At 34.7% G+C, this 21,855-nt stretch overlaps 3 protein-coding genes across 10 annotated transcripts in view; 2 read left to right on the top strand and 1 right to left on the bottom strand.

Annotated features, from left to right (window-relative positions):
* Positions 1 to 21: 21 nt before the first annotated feature.
* LOC129570215 (lactosylceramide 4-alpha-galactosyltransferase-like) lies at positions 22 to 2,090 on the top strand. The gene is made up of 3 exons (XM_055449744.1): positions 22 to 220; positions 433 to 797; positions 962 to 2,090. The coding sequence occupies exons 2-3, from the start codon at positions 502 to 504 to the stop codon at positions 1,764 to 1,766; spliced, it is 1,101 nt and encodes a 366-aa protein (XP_055305719.1). The 5' UTR covers positions 22 to 220; positions 433 to 501; the 3' UTR covers positions 1,767 to 2,090.
* LOC129570211 (E3 ubiquitin-protein ligase MSL2) lies at positions 2,079 to 9,383 on the bottom strand. Of its 3 annotated transcripts, XM_055449735.1 has the most exons (6): positions 8,591 to 8,893; positions 8,458 to 8,476; positions 4,978 to 5,202; positions 2,915 to 4,896; positions 2,557 to 2,833; positions 2,079 to 2,474 (listed from the first exon to the last, which is right to left on the bottom strand). In XM_055449735.1, exons 4-6 carry the CDS (start codon positions 4,139 to 4,141, stop codon positions 2,245 to 2,247), a joined length of 1,734 nt encoding a protein of 577 aa, XP_055305710.1. In that variant the 5' UTR covers positions 4,142 to 4,896; positions 4,978 to 5,202; positions 8,458 to 8,476; positions 8,591 to 8,893; the 3' UTR covers positions 2,079 to 2,244. The 3 variants fall into 3 exon arrangements, with proteins under 3 accessions (XP_055305710.1, XP_055305708.1, XP_055305709.1); XM_055449733.1 differs by lacking the exons at positions 8,458 to 8,476; positions 8,591 to 8,893 and adding an exon at positions 8,900 to 9,383; XM_055449734.1 differs by lacking the exon at positions 8,458 to 8,476.
* LOC129570207 (muscle-specific protein 300 kDa) overlaps positions 5,841 to 21,855 on the top strand; it is a 67,622-nt gene continuing 51,607 nt past the window's right edge. Inside the window, exons 1-5 of one of the 6 annotated variants that reach the window (XM_055449715.1) lie at positions 5,841 to 6,110; positions 7,429 to 7,648; positions 7,739 to 8,268; positions 14,768 to 14,829; positions 14,898 to 15,170. In XM_055449715.1, the coding sequence (XP_055305690.1) occupies positions 7,527 to 7,648; positions 7,739 to 8,268; positions 14,768 to 14,829; positions 14,898 to 15,170 (987 nt within the window). In that variant the 5' untranslated portion in view covers positions 5,841 to 6,110; positions 7,429 to 7,526. Of the gene's footprint in view, positions 6,604 to 7,428; positions 7,649 to 7,738; positions 8,269 to 9,730; positions 11,069 to 14,767; positions 14,830 to 14,897; positions 15,171 to 21,855 lie in introns of those variants that run through there. The other 5 variants (XM_055449718.1, XM_055449716.1, XR_008688103.1 and 2 more) reach the window with 5 other exon arrangements.

Below are 21,855 nucleotides of genomic sequence, written 5' to 3'. Positions count from 1 at the left end.
CATTGATCAGCCCTGCATCTGACAGCAGCGAAGAGCTGACAGATAGTTATGAGCAGGACATATTTTTAATCAATCGTACGTTTGTTTTTGAGGTATGTAATTGTTTTGCCGATAAGTGGTAGTGATCGATTAAAATGAATTGTTGATTGTCATTGGAAAACACCATTTTTTGTGTTTTCTCTTTGGAGGTGAACGAAACAGGAAATGAAAATTTGAACAGGTAATTGAAAAGAATAACAATTTATGTGATGAGTACACTAGCGTACTTTTCACAAATATTTCATAGAAAATAGAAAACTTACGATTCAGTCAATATTACAATTATTTCACATAGACATTTACGGTCACTTAGAGTTAAGCTCTACATGTATAAGGTACATCTTATTTAATTCAAAGAAAAATTGTTCAATTTTATTTTCTTTATCGTTCCAGACACAATTTGTTCATGTACATATCTCTTTCGTACATTCCGAGAGCATCGATTATAGGCATTGTTGTGATATGAAGCGAATAGTTCATACGTTCATCAGACTGCGGCCATTCTCTGGCAGAACTTTGTTATTCACACTGGCGCTAGGATCGATAGTCACAATAGTTATATGGACGTTCTTCATATCAGATGTAAGCAAAGCAAAACAGTGTTTTCAACTAAAAACCACTTCTGTTGGCGATAGCCCAGTATCGATAATCTTCTTCGAAGATGTGCTTGAGTCAAAGAAGCGTCCAACACCGGGAAAGTCCATATTTTTCCACGAGACATCATGTACAAACGATGGTCTAATTCATTTGAATGCGAGGTAAACAAAGTTGGCTAAAAATTATTTAGTTTTCTCTAACGATATTTTGTTTATTCTGAAATTTAGTCATGTTGTTTTGTAATATCTCCAATCAAAATGTATATCAATTTGCTTAAGATATTCTATCACAGTAACTCATCCCAAATTTATTCGTTTATTGCTAGGCAAGCGTGTGCCATAGAATCAGCCGCTTTACTTAATCCAAACTGGGATATCTTTGTGCTGTTTGCATCCCCTGTTGGAGTTTTAAACGAAACTACTGCTCAACCTCCTATAGTAAAAGCATTGCAATCATATGCAAACATTTTTTTTCGAAATATCAACTTATGGACGTATGCAGAAAACACACCACTAGAAGATTGGTTCTTGAGCGATGAACTATTTCTTTCACAATATCTTAATTCACACGTATCTGATTTTTTACGATATTTAAGTCTTTACAAATATGGAGGAACATATCTCGATCTGGATGTGATAGTACTTAGATCTTTTGAAAATATGACCTCGAATTATGCAGGTGCTGAGTCAGAAAATTTTGTTGCGGCCGGCATACTTAACTTTGACCATGATGGAATTGGACATGAAATAAGTGAAATGTGTATACGCGAGTTTTATGAGGATTTCAATGGAAACGATTGGGGCTACAATGGGCCTGGTGTCATAACGAGAGTCTTGAAGACAATTTGTCATGTAAACAAGCCACCGGAAATGACAACAGAACAGTGTTTAGGATTCAAAGTGTATCCACCGAGGTCTTTCTATGCAGTACCATGGCCAAAATGGTACATGTTTTTCGACGAAGATAAATACAACAAAACAATGGAAATGACAAAAGACTCAATCGCAATTCACGTATGGAACAAACATTCAAAACAACGGAAATTGAAGGTCGGAACGAAAGCTGCTTATGGGATGATTGCAGAGAAAAACTGCCCGAAAGTGTATCTTTCAACTGATAAATATTTTTAGATCTGACTTTGTAGACGCTATAGCAAACGAACAAACTATATCATAGTATTGACATATATCAGGCATTTTAAAATATAACGATTATATTTGTGCCAAATAAAATCCCTTAAGACCAAATTCATATTCTTCAATACCTTTCAGTACTGGTCCACACGATTTGAGTGCTATTCATAGGTTTTTGCACTGCATTGCGCTGAAATCGTGTGAGCAAATACTTATGTATATGTATTAGAGAGTATATCTGATTCCAAAGATCAAAAATATAAATCAGTATTACTTAAAAATTTCAATTAAATTGAAATGAATAAAGAATTTAAATGTAAATCGAACTTTTTTTTATTCAAACTTAGAAAGCTAACAATTTTCTTTTCTTTTCTTTAAGTTGGTCATGTATGTATCATAATACATGTATGTTGTTCCATTAAAAACAATTGTTTTAAAAAAGAATGTTGAAGTCAAACTGCATACTGCATCTTGTCTATAAATCAATTTCAACATCACTCTGATCGCCTGACGAACTGTCATCCGAAAATGAATGCTTTATTAAATCCTCGCCAATGAGAGAGTATGAATCCGAAGGCAACGAGTGTAAGGCCAAATCTGCTGTCGGCGCTGAATTATTGAGAATAGACGCTTCATCCTGCATAATAATTGTTGGCAAAGTTGTACTGATCTCGGGCATGTGTGTCGTGGTATACACATTTACCACTGAAATTGTGAAAGGGTCAAAAAAATAATTATCAATTGAGTTTTTGGCTAATCTACGCAAGAATTATTGAAGCGCAATTACCCTGAATGTTGTCATCATCTAGGTCGTTTGAGATGTACTCGATAGCATCGTTTGCTCTGGAGAGTTCTAGCTGTGAGTTCATTGTCGACGACAACATTTGCCGACTACTTCCTGCGATCATATTCGGAACCGACATTATTTCTTGCTTTATTTTTGGTTCTAAGTTGCTGTTATTAAATGATTCTATCGGCATATCGACATAATTTTTCTCGAAAGTTTGATTGTTCATTTGTACTAAGCAGGTTGTCAATTGGGGAAGCGGAATTTGTGGCCTAACCTGTGGCGAATGAAAAGAAAATTGCATATTTACATTTGTTTCACACATAAAATCAAACGGTAATGAATTATTGTTGCGCACTTTGAGGCCATCGATACGGTGCGGATTTCTGCAACCACGACATTTGCAGTCGATGCAACTTTTTGATTCAACATAACACGGACATCGTTGACCGCAGCATGTTAGTTTCCCGGGTGTTGGAGTGGCGTTACCACAACGGCATCCTTTACGCTTCTGGAGTGTTTTAATTGCTGGTTTCTTAAAATTGGATGACTGAGTAGTAACAAGACCCGACACTTGTGGCTGCAACTGTGATTGTAGTTGTTGTTGAGTTTGAATTAATTGTGGATGAGGTACTATTGGCTTAATTGGTTTTTGTGTATGAATATGTTGAATTTGTGGATGCTGTGTGATTTTTGCGGGATTTCGGCTCAATATATTCAACACATCTTTTGTGCTCATCGTATTGGCGGTGGTGAATATGTGGTTGTCATCAGTTTTTCGTTTGATTGTAATCTTATTCCCTGTTCCGGTATAGAGAACCGAATAAAGTGCAGTACCATTCGATACAGTTCTGATTGGTGTGGATTTAGTGAGGTTTGCCGTTGTCATTACAGGCAATCCGGAATCTTTTGCCTTGGATGACGATGATAGCGAAGTTGTACAGTTCAGTTGATTTGATGGCGCATGGATTAATGGAGCCTCTACCGTTGTTGTTGAATTGAACGTCGTTTTATTATTGGTCATAACAGTTGCGGTACTGCTTTGATTAGCAAGACTAGTTGACACCGACGATGTGGTTGTGAATATGCATGGCAATATGGAAATTTTTGATTTCGGTAAACCCGAATTACTTTTGTATTCATCGTGGAACTGTGCACCCTCATCAATAAGTTGTGATAAATTGTGAGCGTCATTATTTCCATTCGAAAATGCATCAACATGAACATATTTGTGCATGGATCCATAAACACTAGGAGTGGCAAGTATATAATTACATAAACTCTTGTAGCATTGAAGCAAAATGCGTAGCTGAGTATTTGCATGGTAGTTATGATAATTTTTGCAGGACGAACATGTGGGTTTTAAATTTTTCCTCCCTCCAATGCATGTGCGACATACATGATGTTGACAAATTGAATTCTCCGCTGTATATGGCTCAACTAGTAGATTTCCACACACTGTACACGTTAGAGATTGGCGTAAATATGGAATCAATCGATACAGATCCGAATAGTTTGGACTCTCCGTATCGGACTGATTGAACAGCAAACGAGACGCCGAAACATAAAGGCTAATCGCATTCATTTGAGCGATACTCTTCTGTAGAAGAAGTGTTGCAATTCACTGAAAACCAACGAACACGTTTGATATATTTCGTTAACACAAATTGTTTTGATAATTTTGTGTGAAAATTCACTCAATAAATGAAAAACAATTGATCAAATTGTAAATAAATCAACAATGACTTTGATGCAGCTAGCTTGTCGCGATGACAGTTCTCAAAGTTCTTTTTTAATCCCTTCCGATAAGCGGTCTCTTCTATGTGCTGCCATCTGTCGAACAAAAACTACATTTCAGATGTGTGATTTTTTTTTATTGATTCTAAACGTTAGGAACAATCTTGTTTTTGATGAACACTTTGAATATTAATTTAACATTAAGTCTATTTGAGGTTGTTTGTTTGCAATTTGGCAAAAATTATTTGTACTATTCCGAGGGTGAACCCTACTTTCATCAACGTTGATATTCAAGGTTTGCAGCCGTAAATGGAGAGTCAAGTTTGGGTCCTCATCACTTTTATCAATGGATTGCGTATCATGCTCATATTCACGGAAAACATTGGCATCAAATTGATTTATATGACTAGAGGACGCAGGAAATTGGCATTCCGCAGGACGATTCACATTTTCTAAATTGAATACGGCTGAATCTGGCACAATTGAGCATGGATTTTCAGTCTCTTGTTTGGCACGCCAGGCATTAGTTCCAATCTCAGGATTATATTTTTGGATGTTGTGATCATTTTCTAGATCGACGAGCCACTTTGACGATTGATTCACCTAAAATTGATGGGATAATTTAATAATTCATATGAATGCATTGCGTGTTACTTTAAATACTAATAATAAATAGAATCATACATTTTTGCTGCTCCATCCACTTTGACTGAAAATACTCTCTCGTACTTTATTCAATTGTTCTAATTTTTCCGCTAAATTCGTATCGTTCTCTTTGAATTTTGACCACTCATTGCATGCATTGTAGGCGATAGGATTATTCGGTTGACTCATCTTGTTTACTATTTGCGGTATTTACCCGAAATGCACTTCGATTAATTTATCACTTGGAAGCACGGAGCGGAAAAACTAAGAAAGGAACGGAAAAAACAAGAGAAAAAAATTAACCAATTTAACAATCGAAATCACAATGCATAATACTTAATACATAACAAATATATAAATGTGACGTTAACACGTTTGTATTTCATTCAAGCCACAATTAAACGTAAAGAAACGTAGGCAACGTCAACTGAATGTATTCGGATATTACAGGTGGCATGAGAAAAAACTGTAAATGTAGTCACATTCAAATCACATAAAAAGTATGTTGTTCAAGTTTACTCAATGAAGATCACCATATGTGCTTTAAACATTCAACTTGAACGTTAGAATCAACAAGTTCAGCCGTGTCATTAGCCTACACATTTTTCTCCAACCGTCTTTCACATGCCGATGCCATGCGAATAAATCAATTATTACAAAATGAATCAAGTCCCACTTTTCGTGACAAATGATCTCGCATTTCCGTGTATGTTTCGTGCATTACTGTATTTAATATAACACGGTAGCACACATCAAAACCATTTCTGAAATACATAAGTATAAGGAGTTCGCCGATACAGAGACCACCATTATCGTTGTCAGACGGTAGAGATTCTTTGAAGAGAGATAGAGAGAGAGGTGCAGATAGAGACAGAAATTGCGATTCGTTCAACTTTTCATGCAGTTCAGATTTTCGTTTTACATGCTAAGCGAAAATAGCCGGCTGGTCGGAATCTTAAAATAGAAAATCGTTAACGAACGGCAAAATTCGAACGCAACGAACAGATCTACACATACATTTGAAATAGGAAAATGAAGCATTTTTCGTCGAAACGAATTTCACTTTGTCAGTTTGCTTTGCATCGTCGTCGTGTAATCATTTCTCTATGTTTTTAAAACGAGAGAAAATTTCGAAAAAAAACTCCGAAAATTAGTTTTGAATTTATAGAAAGGTGAGGTGAAAAAATCGTTACTTTTGAAAGCGACGAATGTTTGAGTTTTTGAGTGCATCGTTTTTGTCTGAAGGAATTATTTGGCAAATATATTGAACAGTTGAATTTCATATATTTCCGGTGTGTTGTTTGAATAGTTTGAAACGATAATATTACATAATATTAGTCTAGCGTGTAAAATGCAGCTCATTTAAATTGGTGATTCAGCTAGCATAATTATCTCATCGCATTAAAATTCAAAATGATAGATTTTGAATAAATTTTAAATGAAAAACTGACGTTAATCCGCATGTATTGGTGAATGAGTAAATGCTGAAAACCTGTGCAAGTGACTCAGAAAAATTGTGAAAATACAATATGGTTGCGAGATAACCGATTTGGAATACGTGAATCGCTTTCTTTTTTATATTTGTATCTACAATCATTGTCGATTTTCTGTCTGAAAAAAAAGAAATGAAACGATCTAGTAGGTCCATCGCCTTTGCGATGTCGTGTAAGTAACACGCTTTGAACAAAAATAGATTCACATTTGATCTGCTCATTTGTTCGCGCTTTATGGAGAGTCAAGAAACGATTTCATTTTCATTTTCATTTCATTCTTTCTTTTATATTTCATATAACAACGGCTCAATATTCAGAGACTCATCTCTCGAGAGTTTGAATAATTTCCTATATATCCTTCCTATCTTACAAAGTCCCGAATGAAATGAATCATTGCACATTTGAATCACATCAGCGAAGTTACTGTCTGGCGTATGTAGCCGGCTGGTTTCAGTACAGTTGATCTCATCTTTAAATTTAAATCGAAAGCACATTTTTGCTTCTACATATTAAAAATAGAACTGGAGCATTATTATGGTGCTATAATTTCTTACTTGACACGAAAATAAACAACTTTTAGACTAATTGTCAATAGAATGTGCGCAATGTGCTATTTCGCCAGATTTACATGTATGTTCGCTGAACAAACATGTTATTTAGTTTTCACATTTTGTTGCCAACTTCAATTTGTGGTCATCGATGACTGTTCATATCTGATGATATATTTAAATCATATTCATTGAACGCAGATTTTTTTTAAAATTTTCATCTCCTTTGTATCCGTTGAAAAATTATTCATAATTATAAATAAATTCCGTGACTTTTTCAGACTTTTTCCCGTTCATTCGGTAAAAGGATGATCGGTTGCTACTTAAACAACATGCTTTCACACACATTCGATTTATTTTGTGATATTTTTCTTAAAATGCAGAATTGAATCTAAGAACCAGGCGCACATATTGCACACACATTATAATTTAGTTTGATTGGTTTTCAGAGTTCTTATAATCGAATAGGAAATGCGATTAGAAATGTTCGACCAAACGATTACGATTGCTATATAAATTTGAACAAGAGAAAAAAAAAATCGGAGCAATGTCCGAACATAAAAAAAATCAATATCGGAGTCGCAATCAACCCTCTCCAATTTATTATCAGCCACCATCACCATGGTCGCCAACACCACCTTTGTATGATGGACCACAATACGCACATCGGTATGAATAAAAACATTCAAATACATGCAAAAGATTACACATACACAATATCAGTTGGTATATATGTATATATATATTTTGCAATTGCAGTGCAACCGCCTTCAATCCTTCTCAGCCAGGCAACGGAGCTCGAAACACGATTGGAACATTAAATCCAATGGCATCCAATTCACCAGTATTTGGTGGAAGTTTACGGGGAACAAGGGGCTCACATTTACAAAATCCCAGATCACCGACACCAATGACAAGTTCGCAATCACAACACTATTATAGGCCTATTCAATCACCGCTGACGGTGGGATTTCCTGGGCCAAGACCTTATAGGGCTCCGTCATTTAGCCCAGTTCCTATGCAACATACTGTTCCAATTGCTCAACCCGAATATTTATACAATCCAACTGTTCCATTGCAACCACCGTCACCGTTTGAATTAGCACCACGTTACGAATATGTTGGTGTCCCTCTAGAGCCACCACAACAGCATGGGCAATCATATGTGATTTACGATGGTGGTGATGAAAATACGCTTTCAACTGCTGAAATTATTGAAAGACAATCACAAGATTATGTCGATGAACAACTAGCGCAATTTGAAATGATGACGATTGCAAAATTGCAAGGTAAGTAAATTTGCATTAGTTAATTTCAAAGAAAGTCACTTGGCGCCCAATGCGTTAATAGTTTATTTAAATTGTGTGTTCGTCAACGATTACTCTCGCGAGAGAAACACACGCCTCTTGCATTTCGTTCGCTCTTGATTCGTTGTGTTTGCCTCTACACATTCTAGATGAGTGAATACGAACACGTACTGGCAAATTCGGCAATGTTCTAAAAGCAAACATGACACAAAGATGAATATCATGCAGTTATTTTAAAACTGATCTGCAAAGAACTGTACTTCATTGGCGCAACATATGTTCTCATGTTCTTAAAATATATTACTTTTTAGACGAAGTGGAAAACACAACAATCCAATTATTTTCGTCGAACAAATCTCTCTGAAGCTCAGCTTTTCCAATCGATTTATTTCGTTTTTCAACGCACCAACATAATTTCCACATAAGAAACATGTTTACAGTATATTATTTCACTTTTTTCATTTTATCGCTTTTATTCTCTCAAACAATTTATTTTGTGGATGACAAACATCATTCGTTATTTTCGATGAATTAAACTTCAAATCACTTTACGCACCTCAATGTTTAAACATAAAGGTTTTTCTTTGTTGAATCTTGACACTTTAACTCTTACCTGAATCAAATTCATTTGTTCAAACGATGAAGACGAAATTATTTTCGGTAGTGCATTCGCGTTTTGCCTCTTGAAACTATTGCGCGTTTTCTCGAATACTTCACACACTAAGACACACAAAGTGCTAGTATATACGTGCTGTGCACCTTTTATTTACTTTTCGTCATATGTATATTGTTGTGTGTTGTTCGTTAGAAGAATGACGTAATGGTTACGCTATTGTGTATGCAAAGCCACAAAGCCACTAAAGCAATCTAACAGCTAACACAATTTTATGCAATGTACTTTGAGAAAAACCGGACCATACAATAATTTAGTTCAAACACTTGAATATTTATTAAGCACTTTATCGACTTTTTGACTTTTGGCTTTATTGGTTGGACAAGAGAAAAAAAAAATGTTTGTCCCATTTACCAATTTCATTCACACATAGAAAGAACACACTAACATTTTCGCGGTTCATAAGCACTCCTCATATGAATGTATATTGAAATAGCTTCAGTTCACTTTTATTCTCCAACATTCTCCAGTTCAGCGAAATGCTACATGTGGCCTTGGTTTGTGAGTTTGCGTGTTTCATAATAAATAATACACTGACACAGTGTCTCTTAAATTGTGAGAGGGGCTCATGTATATTTCACGTGATGAACAATGTTTTGGTTTATTGGGAACAATACAGATACAAAACTACGTACATAGAGATATTATGTATGTATCACATGTGTTTTTATTCCAGTGATGAGCAAAAAGTTGTGGCTACTCGCATTTTACAATATTCACTTTAAGGTAGTTTCGAACCGGCTCGCATGCCTGTTAAACCTTTCATGACTTCAATTCTCACATAGTATTAGGAGAACAACAACAAAGGCGCAGAAAAACGCGAACAAAACATTTGTTGTCACGCATTTTGCGTGTACCATTCAATTTATCATTGCATATTGAATATATGAAGCGAAAATCAATCGAATAATCGAACTTGTGATAGTTATGAACTCATAAAATGTGCTATGCTGGTGTTTTTATTTGTTGAATCGATATAAGAGATTAATTATAAATTTGATGACCTAGCATTTAGCTATGGTTTAAAAATGAAATAAATACGAATACGAAAACGAATTTGAATCTCTAAAAAATATTCATAAATGGAATCAAAAAAAGATTCAAACAGTGAAGATGTGGGTTCGATACGATGGGCCAGTGGCTCTGAACCTTCGACATCTACACCGTCTAAACAAAGTAGAATAACAATTCGCCGTGACTTGCAATCAGATGCTCCGTCCATAAGTCCAGTAACATATGGGAAATGTGATCGTAGTTCATTTTCAATGGATGTGAATGCGTTTGAAAAAAGTTTACAGGAAAAACGTGATCGTCAATTACGTGAACAAAGTCCAAGAATAGAAATTCGATTAAGAGAAACTTCCACAACATCACCTGGGGATTTCGCATCTTCTTCGAAATCCAAAATTGATATTCGCCATATCGAAAGGAAAAGTGGTGCACATGGAACCTCAGTTGATGAAGTGGATTATGTATCTCCAGCACCTCGAAAAATCCAACGAGTTATAACCTATGAAAAAGTGTCGAAAACCAAAACCATACGTGAAACTACGTTTCCAAGAAGCGCAAGGGAAAATGTTCAGTCACCGGTAGTGCAACGAACTGTCGATTGTTTAGTAGATAAAAGTTCATCAACCGAACAAATTTCACCTACCGAGGATTCGGCCTACCATTCACATCGGGTACGGCTCACGAGTAGTGGAACGCCAACCACAATATCAATATCGTCGTCAAGTGACTCGATCCAACATGTATTTACGTCTGACGAAAATGTTTATGCACAACGTACACCTTTACGTGAAAGAATTTCTCTTGAACGTGCTGGCAGTGAACCACCACCCCATTTGATTGGCATCGAAAATAATAAAAATCGAAGTTCAGTAGAATCAACGGAAAAACGGCAAGTTGTTAGTCCTGTTACCGATAGCAACGAACATGTTCATCATCGGCATTTAGAATCGTACAGGACTTCTTCGGAAAGTGAGGGTATTAGTTCAGATTGGTACAACGAATATCAGACACAAACTGTGCAGGTGGATCGTCGTCCAAACAAAATGGACTTTAAGCGAAGTAATTCGCAATACGACAACCACATACGACAAATTCGAGGTATTTACTCAATACTATGCACCATAATTATACAATTTTATCGAAATGTGTAAAAAGATAAGTGAACGAATTTTGCGAAAAGGAGAAGATAAAGAAGAACAAAGAAGCGAAAAAGAAATTATAACGGCATAAACGTTTTCTGCCAAGTTCCCTAATAAAAAGCGTACTATCTAAAGTGAAGAAAAAAGAATTTTTTCGTTACCAAACAGATACATTCGTTCGAAATGTAGTGTAATTAAAAACATATTCACAGCTAAAATTACGAAATGTCGGGCGGCAAAAAACGCAACGTCGGTTACTCCTAACGAATCCGATGAGCTCACATGTCCATAAATATTGCCTTGGTTGTTTTTGACTGGAATGAACTTGAAAACCGGTTATATTGTGTCTTAATTTTGTAATGAATGACGGTCGGCCAAATTTCGGCAGATACAGCATTTTAAATATTTTTTTTTTACTGCAAATCCAGTTGAGATTTCTTACACTTTTGTGTTAGAAATAACGCTCTTCACATTCGTGATGAAGACCACACTCAATATGCGTTTGAATTTGAAGCATATTTTCAAGGGAATTCAAGTTTCAAAATATGTTTCTATTCAAATGATAAAAAGTACTCATAAATTCAGAAGATTTTTTCCTAATATTTAATTGAAAATTAGGCAAAATTTAAAGATTTAAATGAACGCAATATCCAAAGTATCGATTTTCCAAACATGTTCATAACAAACAGAACCACTGTGGTCAGCTGTTCGGTATTCTGATGAATTACGCATTACGTTTTACAATGTGTTCGAAGACGCACAAATACATGGGTACGCATGTATGTGTGTGCGTGAGGGCCATTTCATTCATTCATTTATCCATCATATATGTGTGAGTTCATTTCTGCCAAATCTAGCTCACATGGAACCAATGAACGTACGTAAGTGACTAAATTTTCGGATGAATTATTTTAACCTTGAGAGACGACTTTACTCTTATTTGCACCATACAGATTTTGAAGGAGAATTTATATGACACAAACACATCTAACCATCTAAATACGGTGTCAAAAACGCCGATCCATGACATCATACCTACGAATGCAATGATCCACATCAATACACTTCAATACGGTTTTTAACATGTTTTAAAATATGGAAAATCACTTCAAGCAGGTTTATCACCCATTAATTGCATTTTCTCATGACATGAATTCAAAATTTATTCAATAAGCCTATTTTTCCAAACATAATCCGTAGTCAACGGTGAATCCATAGTGCGTGTGTACTTTAGTCATTTACATATTAGATTATTGTACATTTGCCAGGCATTTATTTTCGTACCAGGACATTGTGTGGCATCAGAAAGCGCACTATTTCGTACATTTATATTTATAGAAAACACATTCGGTTTAGGGTGACAACGAACAGAAAGCATAGTGATTCGATTTTTTCTACGAATGATTTAAATATGCCGTTCTATACCTATGCGTGATGTGTATATTCAAAATTTGAGTTTGGAACTAACAACTTCGGTTTGTTCAATAAATAGTTGGAAGTCTTGCGTTGAATATGACAGCAGGCATTTGAAATTATTTGTATGATTGCAGCGTTAGCTCGTATTCGGGTATTTTACGATATTCCACTGCATTCATTGAGTTTACAACTAGCAAAAAAAATCCTTCAGCCCCTTTTATAAAGGCATTCAAGAGATTTTGCTGTAGGGTAGATAAGCATATAATGTCCATTTTGTCGAGAAAAAACGGTCACTGATATTTCCAATTATTATGCATCGAAAATGTTTTTACTCATTTCTATGAAGAAAATATTGACCTAATAAATACTATAAATCATTTTTACAAAGTATAAAATATTTCTATAGGCATAGTCGCAGATTTTTCTTAGTTTGGTAAAAAATACAATATTTTGTCAATATCGGTACAACGCCAATACAAAACGCATGCACAACCTATAACATATCTCTATATTTTGATGAAAAACATTCAATTCAAGCCTATGTAACAATGGTGATGTCATGAATCGAAAATAACATGAGATAACAAACAACACAGTAGTTTATGCTAATATTTATTATGACCAGTGGTCAAGGTCGTGAACAATTGAATCGGTAAGAATAATCTTGACCTGCCAAATTGAGTGAAAATAAATGAAAAACATAGAGTTTTTTTTATATGGAGTTGTTGTTGTAAAGTTCATATAAAAAAACTCTATGTTTAACACTTATTTTCACTCAATTTGGCAAGTCAAGATTATTCTTACCGATTCAATTATTATGTAATACATTTTTATTGTCTCGCTGCTTGTTAGTCCTAAATGATATCATTACCCATTAATTCGTTCACAATAACAAAAGACCGAACAAAAATAGTCGAAACAGATGAACATTAAAACGCGATAGATATTCTGAATGTGGTTTCTTGGAATTAGAATGAAATATTCTGATGTTGTATTTCAAAGTCTGTTTATTTTGATTTCTTCCTCTGAATATTTGCACTATTTAACTTACTTATTTCAACATTTGTTCAGACTATTAATTGTATTCTACACATATTGTGGATGAAATCAAAATGTTGTATTTAAAAAGTTACCTTATAAAATAGAAAAAATGGTTGAAATGTATATGTAATTTATATTTCAATTTAATCGGCTGAATCAGAATTGATGAAAAATAATGGGATGTAAAACGATGCATGTTATTTCAGACTTTTTCCAGGCATCGATATATAATACTAGCTTATTATTGTTTATATAGATAACCAATTACTGACGAATGTGACCAAAGCAAAATGTGAAAAACTTTACATTTTTATTTTTGAAATCTCGAAAATTGTATATTTGATAAAATGCATGCTTTAAAAAACAAAAAATTACACACAAAATAAGAGTGTTGAAATAAATGACAGAGCCTAGGGGGTAGACACAAATTTGGTACTAGAAAAACTATTCAGCTATGGTATTTGACAAACTGTCAAATTTCACTAAAAGTACTAGAAAACACTAGTGCTTATCAGATACTCGTGCCTAGCCCTTGGGCCAGAGCCGAAAAATGTATCGATATCAACGCAAATTCTACATACATTTTTACGTCTAGACTAAACAATTGCAATGAACTAAAGAAGAAAAACTTACGGTCTTTAGTCATAAGTTGACTTTGAGTCAAAAACTTCAAATTGCTTTTACAATATTTATTTGGCGCACATGCATTCTCTCAAACTCTATTAAAAATACATGCTTTTTTCAAAAATAAAATCACGTGCTCGCTGTTTTGCGAGAGGTAGAAGATGAATTTAAGCTCTCTATTTTGTGAAGCTTCGGAACAAATACATTGTATAGAATTTGCCAGAGATGGAGTATATGTATATCAATTCGTTGTATTTACTGTACTCTGTACAGAACGGTATATATACATTGATATAACTTTGCGTTCGCTGTCATAAAAGTAGTAGCTGACGCATGCGCTCAACGTGTTAAACGCAAAGGTATACGTTTCAGTATATACCGATTCACATTTCCATACACTTGTGGTAAACGATGAACCATCTCTAGAATTTGCAATGTCATACTTTCAGAAGAAATTTTATTCCATAGAAATGTCTTCGTCAAAGAAACACATTTCGTAAAATTCATTGAATATCGAACCAAATAAAATATTTATCCAAATACTTTACGAAATACACATATAAATTTTCTGTTACAGAGGAACAAGAGCGCGTTCAGAAGAAAACATTTGTGAACTGGATCAATTCATATTTATCTAAGGTATCCCCGTTATATATGTAGTATAGATCATCAAGCACCACATATCTACATGTTTATTGAATTTTCAGCGTATTCCACCACTTCGAATCGACGATTTGATTCACGATCTACGAGATGGCACTAAATTACTGGCGTTATTGGAAGTGTTGTCTGGTGAAAAACTGCCCATGGAGAAAGGCAGAGTATTGAGACGGCCCCATTTCCTTAGTAATGCGAACACGGCTTTACAGTTCTTAGCAAGTAAACGGATCAAGCTAGTCAACATAAATCCAGCTGATTTGGTGGATGGGAGACCACCTGTCGTGCTGGGCCTTATATGGACCATAATTCTTTACTTCCAAGTAAGCAATTACACAGTGGAACAGTAGTTGTAGAACAAAGCCTTGACTATAGAGGCGTGAAAGTACTCCTATGCCATAGTAAAACCCTCATTGGGTTTGGCTAGCTTGGCGTCGGTTTAGGTTGTATACGCCTGTGTAATTTTTTTGTTTTATATGATTGTTGGTTTTTTGACATCATCACTTTTTGGTCAATAACTTATCCAAAGTTGGAGATATCGTTTTACTTTTTGGGCTAAAGTTGTAGCTGAGAGTCCAATGAATAAATATTATGAACATTTTACACATGAAAAATTCCATCTAGTAAATGCAAACGCTCAAAAATTACTAAAATGAATAGCTTAAAAACAAGTTCACATTATCCGCAGAGACACTTCATTGAAAATCTATGCGAAAAATATGGAAAGATATACAGATATTCGCATGTAGGGGAATTATGTGTAGGTTGACCCGCACTAATCATTTTAGTCATAACTTTTTATGGAATGAAGATAAATGCACACTTGATATACCATTGGAAAGAGAGCCGAAAAAGCTACAATTTGATCAGGAAATTCATTAGTTTTGGTTGTAAAAACCAAAAATTTTGGTCAATTTTCTAAGAGGTCTGATTTTTGGCAACAAAATTTTTTCTTTGTAAGTTGACCCACCCTATTTTTTTTTAGAAAAACATGCAGTATAAACACTCAATATATGAACTTCATTGAATTTTCAATCGTTTTCGGCCTTTACAACTACGAAAAATAATGAAAAAATGAAGAAAAATATAGAAATAGTAAAAAAATACATATTCTCTATTTTTTCATATTTCATCGATTTTTTCGTGTTTTTCAAATCCGAAAACGATTGGAAAATCATTAAAATTTAATGATTCTTGTATATTGACATTTCAATATGCACGGAAAGAATTTCGCCATGTAATGATGTGTGTGAAATGACTTCGGATTATGAAAATACACGAAAAACTAGTAAAGAAAGCTTATACTCGCTTTGCTGATATCTTTGAAATTGTCTACTTGATGATGGTCCGAAAAAATTTAGTTTTTATAAAAATTATTTTTTTTTTGCCAAATTTTTTTATGAGCCGATCCGAGCCGTTTAAGAAGCGTATTCACCCTTGGGAACTACTTTTATATTGGTTTTTAACGTTTCTAAATCGATTGAGACTAGCAAATTGACGATTTGTCGATCAAAATACAAAATCGACGGAGTGGGTCAACTTACAAAGTGGGTCAAAGGCCAAAATTTTCAATAAAATGACCATTTTTGGTACCGAAGAGTGATTTTGAGCCAAAAAGGTAGATAGAACATGATTTTTCTGGGTCAGTATTTTGAGCAAAGTTGTTCAATTATTAAAAGTGTCAAATAATGGCCAGAAAAATTGGATAAGCTGCGACTTATGGTTGAAAAATTAAAAAAATCGGACATTTTTCCGACATTTTGCTCCATAGCATTTACCAGATGGGATTTTTCATGTATAAAACGTTCATAAAATTTATTCATTGGACTCTCAGCTACAACTTTGGCTCAAAAAGTAAAACGATATCTCCAACTTTGGATAAGTTATTGACCAAAAAGTGATGACGTCAAAAAAGCAAAAATCATACAGAACAAAAAAATTACACAGGCGTATGCAATCTAAACCGATGCCAAACTAGCCAAACCCAATGGATGTTTTACTATGGCATAGGAGTACTTTCACGCCCTTATAGTCAAGGTCTTGTTCTATCGAACTTTTTGAAAATTGTTCCACTGTGTTATTTGAATTTGATATACGTTCGATGAAGCTAACAAAAATAGTTCGTATCATTTTTAAAATAGTAATATTTTTCAAGAGTAAAAACTAATTCAATAGTGAAGTTATATTGATTGTCGACTCGAATAAAAGCGGGATTCCAGATGTGGTTTTATACAAACAATAGTACATTGGTTGTTGTTTCCTAAACATGAATCGCTCATCTGAAATTTAACAAGAACAGTTTGAATTTTAAATAATTCTTCCCTTTTTCCACGCATCTGATAAAGGCGCAGTCACACTGATCAACATTTTCTGCGGAAAATATTTTCAGTCTCTCAAGGCCCTGTGTATTTTTATCTTCGTGTAAATATATGAAAAAAAAAATTAAATACACAGGTCTTTCACTGTTTCCTAAGCAATGTTCGGTTGAGATAAATCAAATTCATCTAGATAGTTTCGAGATAATATCTTTTCTATTCAATTTTATCTAGATAATGTCGAGATAATTATCTATCTTTTGTCGGAAAAGATAAGATTATCTTATCTTTTTCTGAGTTTCACGTCAGATAATAGCCTTTTGAAGGCTATGACATCAGTTTTTTTGATAATCGAAATTTACACTGAATATTTGTATGAATTTGAATAAGTCGACAATTGGCCGTCAATTCACGTTTCCCTCCGAGGAGTTCGAAACGATTCTAGGCAGCACAAAGTGCATCAAATAAATTTTTAATCATAATTTTGAAAACAACAAATGTATAATTTCATAACTCGGCAATTCCACACGAAATCAGAGAATTGTAATGTAGGGTCACCGAATTTGCTGAAAATCAGCTTGGAGTCTTGTTTTCGATAGAAAATGAGAAAATCAAAATCTTATGGCTGTAACTGGCCCACATTTCAGAATGCGCCTAGTGTGAATTTTACAAAAAATTGAAAAAATTGAAAAAAAAAGTTTGCGCCAACTGAAATCTAACTAGGAAGTAGTTAACACATTTTCAAACCACTGGTACCGTTGGAAAAAGAATCTATGGGGCTATAAAAAACGCGAAGTAACCTAGCCTCTTTGACCCTGTTGGGGACTCTGTTGTAATAGGTTCAAAGTATAAAAAGTGAAAAAATTCAAATTGACGTAAAAATTTTGTCACGCAGCTTCAGATAAAAAAATAAAATTCCGTGTGAATCCCTGCCGATTTTGTGTATTTTGCCTCGGCAAGTAAATCATATGTCTATTTTCAGCGTTTTTGAGGGTAAAATGGTGAACATCGCCTCCTACGATGTGTTGATCTGAGAAAACTGCTATTTTTTGCCAAAATACATGAAAATATGACTATTTGCACATCGGTTTAACTATAAATTTGGTCTGAAACCGACTTTTCTTCATAGAGAGATCTTTTAACGCAATCGACAAAAAATCATACCTCAATTTGATTTTTTTCACTTTTCATACTTTGAACCTATTACAACAGGGGCCCCAAAAGGGTCAAAGAGGCTAGGTTACTTCGCAATTTTTGTAGCCCCATCGAATCCCTTTCCAATGATACCATGTGTTTGAAAATGTGTTAACTACTTCTTAGTTAAATTTCAGTTGGCGAAAACTCTTTTTTTTTATTTTTTCAATTTTTTGCAAAATTCACACTAGGTGCACTCAGAAATGTGGGCCAGTTACAGCCTTAAGATTTTGATTTTCTGATTTTCTATCGAAAACAAGACTCTAAGACGATTTTCAGCCAATTCGGTGACCTCACATTACAACTCTTCTCTGATTCCGTGTAGAATTGGCACATCATAACTTCTCGGTTTTGTATACAAAAATCAGTTTATTTTTTCACCAAAAACCCAATTGTCACGGTGATTTAGAATACAATGTTAAAGTCGAATATTCTTATACATATATATAATTTCTTTTGATTTTTGGACATTTTTTCTCTAATCAAAATTTTTTCGATGGGGAAGTTATGTCCAAATTTGTTTGGACCTGTTCTACTTATGGAGCCTTCATTCATCTTAAAATTTATCTAAAATTTGAGAATAGATAATTGGAAAAATATGAAGAAAAGATAAAGATAAGATAAGATGCCTTACATCCCTTAGGTTAACTTTTTTACACTCCCAAACATATAATTTCCAATTAAATCCAATTCTCCATGCATTGAAATTAGGAAAGAATCATTTTTTAATCAGACCTTAATATCAGAGCGATTTCAATACTCTGTTTTTTTATACATTGTGAAATAGCAAAATTTTTACCGTGTTTTTTGCGTACAGCGTATAGTGTATCACGCACCCACCCTACGACCCTAGAATGACGGTAGATTTTGCGATTTCCGGCGTTGAAAAATCGAAAAAAAACTGATTTTTAGTGGGTCAAAAAATCTGGGGCGATCGCAATTCTTATTTTTTGCGTACAGCGTACAGTGTACCACACACCTACCCTACGACCCTAAAATAACGCTAGATTTCGCGATTTTCGGCGTTCAAAAATCGAAAAAAAAAAAGATTTTTAGTGGGTCAAAAAATCTGTTGCGATCCCAATACTTTTCTTACACGATGTGGTCGTGTGGAAAAGACCCCCATTACGACGATGTCTTCGTAATTTTGATCATGCATCCAATATCTTATCTATCTTATCTGGTTATCTCAACCAAACACTGCTCCTAAGGGATGAGAAATGATGCTCTATAACTTTGGGACAGTTATTAGTTGCACCCGGAAGCATTGATCTAAACTTTAAAAAATCATTAGGTTCATGTGTTGTATTTCCGTTGAGCGACGACTCATGTTACGTATCTGTAATTCGCGTCTATTCTTTGTCGATCCGAATTAAAGGACGCAATTAATTTCGTCTCAAATAAATTTGTCATCGATTATTTTTAGTTTTTTCTCAACAATTAATTATTAAATTATAAAATACTAATACTAACTTGATTATGACTAATGTAAGTCGCAGCAAAGTAATATTGCACCTGTAAAAAATGCCGATGAAGATGAAAGATATTGCTACATAGTATGTTCTTCATTTTGCATTAAAACTGACACTCTTTATTATATTCAAATGCATATTGGCTACGATTTTAAAAGGGCTTCAAGGATTTACGTATGCTAAACTAAAACAACTAACAAATGTGCTTTCTTTTAATTTAACCACAATAGCTTCATAGGCAACCAATTATTGTAGATTTGGAAAAATGGTGTTGGGTGAGTTAGTTAGAATCACTTTCGGGCTTCTTGTATTATTTTCAAATTAAATAGTTTTTTTTTCATTTCTATTCATTTTTGATGAGATGAGATTATATAAATTCAATTATTTGGAGGTATATTCGTTTTGGTGGTCAATGACAGCATATTGTACATTTATGCAAATCGAATTGGGACCGGCAATGAAGTTTCAGTTTTTTTCTTTTTTCTATCACAACGACTATTGAACAATTTAGAATATTTTTTTTATTTGAATATCTATTTGCAAAATAACAGAATTATTGGGGAAAAACTGACTGAAATTTCACTGCTGGTCCTAGTTCGGTTTCCAAGACTGTACATATGATATGGCAAAATTTGTTCAACACTTGGATCCTTCGCTTTTTTATTTTTGCTACTGAGTCACAGAGCTCAACAAATGGTGGTAAAAACTTTGATCTGATTATTAGTTTTTTTAACCGATACCAACCACAGGGAAAGGAGTAGTTTAAAAATAAAATTCAAAAATGATGGAATGTCACTGGTTTCTGAAAACAGTGCTCTGTCGTATGTCGTCATACAGACAGTGTTACGCCATTACGGTATTCTTGGGTCACTGAAGATTAGCTGCAATGAGCTTGGTTCACGTGTGATCCATTATTGTTGCTCAAGCTTTTCACCAAAATATCACTATGAAATGTTGCCTGTTTGTACATCGAAGACCCATCATATTTTCAGTAATCTGTCTAATAATATTGGGTCTGGGAATTAGTTTTGTCGATTTTTTTAAATTTTCAAACATTTATTTGAATACCAAAATGAAATTACATTTCAATCAAAATATTGTCCATCGGAAGCGATGACCTTCTGCCACAATGTGGGCAATTGACGGAAGCCTGCCTTAAAAAATTCCTCATCTTTTGTGGCTATAAATGCATCGAGCCAATTTTGGATTTCTTCAACTGAAGAGAACCGCTCTCCGTCCATATGGTTTTGCATCGATCGAAACAAATGGTAGTCGGAAGGAGCCAGGTCTGGGCTATACGGGGCGTGAGCCAAAACTTCCCATCCGCTATTTTCCAAGTAGTTTTTGACCGATTTCTCAATGTGTGGCCGAGCATTGTCATGTAGGAAAATCAATGTCTCTTTTCTGGTCTCCCATTTCGTGCGTTTTTCTTTGATTGCTTGTTTCAAACGTATCAATTATTGTCGGTAGAAAGGCCCATCGATGGTTTGACCACTTCTCAGCAGCTCATAATACACCACTCCCTCCTCATCCCACCAAATAGACAGCATTACCTTGTCGCCGTGAATTTCTTGTTTTGGCTGTGATGTTGCTGGTTGGCCGGGCTTAACATACGATGCTTTGCGCTTGGGGTTATCGTAATGAATCCATTTTTCGTCACCAGTGACAATTCGATACAGAAAACCTCTTTTTTTGTGCCTTGCGAGCAGCATTTCGCAAGTCACCAAACGTCTTTCAACTTGCGCCAACGTCAATTCATGTGGTACCCAATTTGACAACTTGCGAATGAAACCAAGGGCCCTTAAACGATATCCAACAGTGCTTCGGTCAACATTCAATGCTCTGGCAAGCTCATCTTGAGTTTGACTCGAATCTTCATCGAGCAATGCCTCCAATTCCGTATCTTCAAACTTTTTTGGCTGGCCGGGACGTTCCTTGTCTTCCGTGCTAAAATCACCACTTTTGAACCGTGAAAACCACCGTTCACATGTACGTTCCGATGGAGCATGCTCACCATAGGCTTCCAC

This window comes from Sitodiplosis mosellana, unplaced genomic scaffold (assembly GCF_009176505.1).
Source record: "Sitodiplosis mosellana isolate CC-2019 unplaced genomic scaffold, AAFC_SMos_1.0 Smas_scaffold_47, whole genome shotgun sequence".
Taxonomy (NCBI): domain Eukaryota; kingdom Metazoa; phylum Arthropoda; class Insecta; order Diptera; family Cecidomyiidae; genus Sitodiplosis; species Sitodiplosis mosellana.
Note: the sequence above shows the minus strand (reverse complement) of the source record. Positions and strands in the feature narration are given on the sequence as shown.

Coding starts and splice junctions, on each gene's coding strand:
- LOC129570215 (XM_055449744.1), top strand. CDS start 502: ATGAAGCGAATAGTTCATACGTTCATCAGACTGCGGCCATTCTCTGGC. Junction 798..961: donor CTAATTCATTTGAATGCGAG/GTAAACAAAGTT, acceptor GTTTATTGCTAG/GCAAGCGTGTGCCATAGAAT.
- LOC129570211 (XM_055449733.1), bottom strand. CDS start 4,141: ATGAATGCGATTAGCCTTTATGTTTCGGCGTCTCGTTTGCTGTTCAAT. Junction 2,834..2,914: donor ACCGTATCGATGGCCTCAAA/GTGCGCAACAAT, acceptor CATTCGCCACAG/GTTAGGCCACAAATTCCGCT. Junction 2,475..2,556: donor AGATGATGACAACATTCAGG/GTAATTGCGCTT, acceptor TCACAATTTCAG/TGGTAAATGTGTATACCACG.